Raw genomic sequence first — 3,728 nt, 5'->3', positions numbered from 1 at the left:
CTACTCAGCGGATGAACAAATTTGAGCACCTTTATGCTGTCAGCTCCACTCCCTTACTATGGGGTACCTCAAGCAAGACAAGATTAGGGTCTTTCCCTTAAAGAGCTTTCAGCATATTTGTTCCTTCCTCAAGCAGTGGTAAACCTCTTTTGTGGAAAAATCTCTTTTCTTTCCATCTAAGTTGGGATCTGTTGAGTAGGCAAAGGGAGATAAATGGGTAGTGTCCCAACTTCTGCCTTAGCGTGGGAGGTCTGCGGCCGACCGGTAGAAGGCGCTCCAGAGAACATTGTCCTTAGAAGGCCAAAGAACCCGCAAAAGATTGCGAAGGACCCCTGCCTCTGCGCTTCTTTCTCCTGCTGGTTTCCCTCAGAAGGGACCATGAGAAAATAGGAGGTCCAGACGACCGGGAAGATGCGAGGTTACTGTTCCACCCTTGGAGGACACACGCCCACATAGACCTCCCGATGTACCCTCACCTACTTCGGGATGAGAAAGAGGATGAGTTTGAGGAACCGCCCAGAGGAGCACGGCAGAGCCGGGTGCCAAGAGCCGGCTGCAGTCAACTCCCGGAACCCCGCCCCCGGCGCTCAGAACCCGCCCCAGGCACACAGACCCGGCCTCGGCGGCCCCGCCCCCTCCCCGGGCCCCGACTCGTGCGCTAACAGCCCTGCCGGGGCCGGGGAGCCTCCAGGCGGAGAGGCTTCGGCCGCCCTGAGCCACGGCCTCCGCATGGAGGGGCCGCTTGGTTTACCACCGGAGTCTGGGCGCTCCCGCAGCCGCTGCAGGGAGGCGGAGCCACCGCTGTTCTGGAGCCTGGAGCCCGGCAACACCCGGGACACGAGACAGCAGCGCAGCGGTACAGCGCCCGCCTGCTGCAGGCCGGCTACGAGCCCGAGAGGTGACGCCCAGGGCAGGGCGCGCGGGGCGCATCCGGGGCGGGCGGCCTAGGAGGGCGCGGTGGCTCCGGGAACCCCGCGCGCAGCGGGGGAGGGGAGGGGCAGGCCCACACTCCCTTCCCTCCAGCGCCTCCACTCCTAACTTCCCGCGACGCGGTTCTGCAGCCACGCACACGGCTCAGGCTCGGGGATGCCGGAAGGCACTGTGCAACGGGTTAGGTGCTGCGTTGCTCCAAGGAACAGGAGAGTAGGTCGTTAAAATGTTCCCTGAAATCTTAGCCCTGGATCAGACCTCAACTACACACCCGACGACACCGGGTCCAAGTGGTTCCAACTCCTGGGGTTCAAACCGTGGTTTGTTGGAGTCTCTGTCCAACTTTGCTTCCTCCACCTCAGCTGTTTGCTCCTAGAACTATCTTCAGTAGTCTTACTGGCCGGTGTGCGTGTCCGCATGGAGCGCCTCCCCAGGGCCAGGTGAAGACACTGGCCCCTCCTCGCCATGTCCTTTGAGAATGCCGGTCCGGCTCATCTCCTAAGACTCAGGACCCCATGCTGGGATCTGGAAGGGAATGAGGGTGACTGGAGGAAAGTGGGGGCCATGAGCTAGGTCCCAGTGGAACTGGCTGGAAAGGAGACAGCGGCTAATCTCTGGATTGTATCGCAGCTTGAAATGCAATCCCACTGTCCTTCCGGTCCAGAGGATTTGGACATCTTTCTCTGCCCCATCTGCTGGTGCTCAGCAGCTTGGGGAGGTGGTGACCTGGCAGCTGGGTTTGGGGAGGGGGGGGTGGTCTGGGGAATTAGCCCGGTAGCTCTGCCCAGGGGCTGGCTGCTTATGTAAGAACTTTTAACGGCTTAAGAGGCTTGGAAGCCGGGTCCCACCTGTCCCTGCAGGCTGTCTCTCTAGAATTGATGTAGGCTTAGGCAAACCCTGTCCTTCCTCCTATGCTAGGAATCCAGCTGCTTGGGGCTCAGGGTTCAGGATGACAGGGGAAGGAGCACAGTCGGGGAGGGAGTAAGTTGGGAGGACTCAAGATGACAGGGAGAGACCACAGTTGGGGAGGAAGTAGGCTGGGATGATTGGGGGCTTGATGAAGGCAGTATCTTGGATAGAGCAGGTACTAGAAAAAGTATCATTTCAGAGCTCAGGCTTGGAGCCACTCAAGAACATCCCTTCTCCAGATGTACTGTTGCATGGAAGGGACATTCCTTCCCTCCACCCCACCCCCCAACTTAGGCTCCCAAGAGCTTGTATAAAACCTGAGCCCCAGCCGGGTGGTGTAATGAGATTCAAAACCTGCTGGCTAGACCTACATCTGCCTTCACCCACCTGGAGCTGTGAAGAAGAGGCCAGGGTTCCATGAGAAGTCCTGGGCTTTACTGCTCCCTGGCTCGAACTTGGGCAAGCTGTGCCCAAGTTTTTCTCCCTTAAAAATGTTTTGAAATCTTGTTCCTTCAAACAGCCCCAGATCAGATAGAGATCTCTGGGCTCCCCGCCTGAACCTCAGTACCCTGCTGGGTACTAGTCCCCTACCCCTGATGAAGGGGTTTAGAACTGCCCCTACTACCCTTGAAGCTGCTACATGGGGAGTCTCAGGGGACCAGCAGACCTTCTTCAGGCTAAGGAGGCCCACTGGTTGCCTTGGTGTCTCCTCCCCATGGAGGAAGCAGCTGGGGAAGATCAGGAAGAGGGAGGAGTGAAGGGGTGGGGAAGGCAATGGATTAAGTCTCTGGAAAAGGACAGCCTAACCCAGGGCTGAGCCCAGCAGCTTAGAATAATGAGGAGCCCTGACACAGGTCAGAGCAGGAGGGGTAAGGGTCCATGAAGTCTGTAATCACTAGGAAGGTGACCCCACACACACAACTCAGCCTGGCAGCCTCCTCCCCTGGATCCCAGTTTCCTAGACTGGGGTAGATGTCACATTAAGATGGCCTGAGACAGCAGAACCCAGCTGCTCTCCTGGGCCCCAGCCCTGGTCAAACCCTGCATAGTACCCTCGCTATTCCTAGGGGTTAGTGAGCCACAGAAGGTCCCTTAGAGACCACTGTGCTCTGAACTACAATTGGCATGATGGCCCAGTTGTATGGCCAGAAAAGGCTGCTCTGAATGGCCAGGGTGCTCTCTCTCTCTCTCTCTCTCTCTCTCTCTCTCTCTCTCTGGTTGGTCTCACTGCTTCTGCCCCAAATAGCCAGTAAGGGGTCCTAGTGACAGACCCCCCCAGGATCCCCTCCATATGACCAAACTCCCCCTCCCCAATAGATCTCTGAATGGTGATCTCAGTGAGGTGTTTTCCAGTCATTTCTGGAAAGCTGGCTAGAGCTCTGGCTCAGTGAGAACCCCAGCAATCCCTTTCTTCTTTTCTTTGATGCCAGAGGGCATTCAAAGGCCCCCCATCTGGAGCCCCAATGATGGAGGGAAACTTGAGGGTGGTGGTGTCCCTACCCCCCACAGGAGTCAAGAGGACATCTGTGAGTCTCCTCTAGCACTCTGGACTCCACAGGAAGTCTCCCCTCCCCTCTGTGCATGGATGGAACAGTCTGTTTTTCTGGCGGAGTTGGGAGGGGGGCATCCCAGGGAGCCTCGTGGCTTGGAAGTCAAAACTCCCCTGGGTCTGGCTGCCACCACACAGCTGAGAGGTAAACAAACTCAGCCTCCAAGGCTGAGGAGGGAGGGAGCCAGTGCCACAGACAGCCCCCATGCTAGGGAAAGGATTGAGTCCAGTCTAACTCATTCTGTCACCTCATCAGAAGTGAGCTATGGAAACCATAGGAGAGCAAAGGGAGGAGACCATTGTGGGGGTGGGCACAGGGAGTAGCATTAGCAGTTCTGAT

At 57.4% G+C, this 3,728-nt stretch overlaps 1 protein-coding gene across 1 annotated transcript in view; it reads left to right on the top strand.

Moving 5' to 3' along the window:
• The first annotated feature begins 714 nt into the window (after nucleotides 1-714).
• The window catches only part of Impdh1 (inosine monophosphate dehydrogenase 1), a 16,501-nt gene continuing 13,487 nt past the window's right edge, over nucleotides 715-3,728 (top strand). Inside the window, 2 exon segments of the mRNA XM_048786071.1 lie at nucleotides 715-763; nucleotides 766-898. Of these exon segments, the coding sequence (XP_048642028.1) occupies nucleotides 730-763; nucleotides 766-898 (167 nt within the window). The 5' untranslated portion in view covers nucleotides 715-729.

The sequence above is a fragment of the Marmota marmota genome, unplaced genomic scaffold (genome assembly GCF_001458135.2).
Source record: "Marmota marmota marmota unplaced genomic scaffold, marMar, whole genome shotgun sequence".
Taxonomy (NCBI): domain Eukaryota; kingdom Metazoa; phylum Chordata; class Mammalia; order Rodentia; family Sciuridae; genus Marmota; species Marmota marmota.
This window is presented reverse-complemented; position numbering and strand designations above follow the sequence as displayed.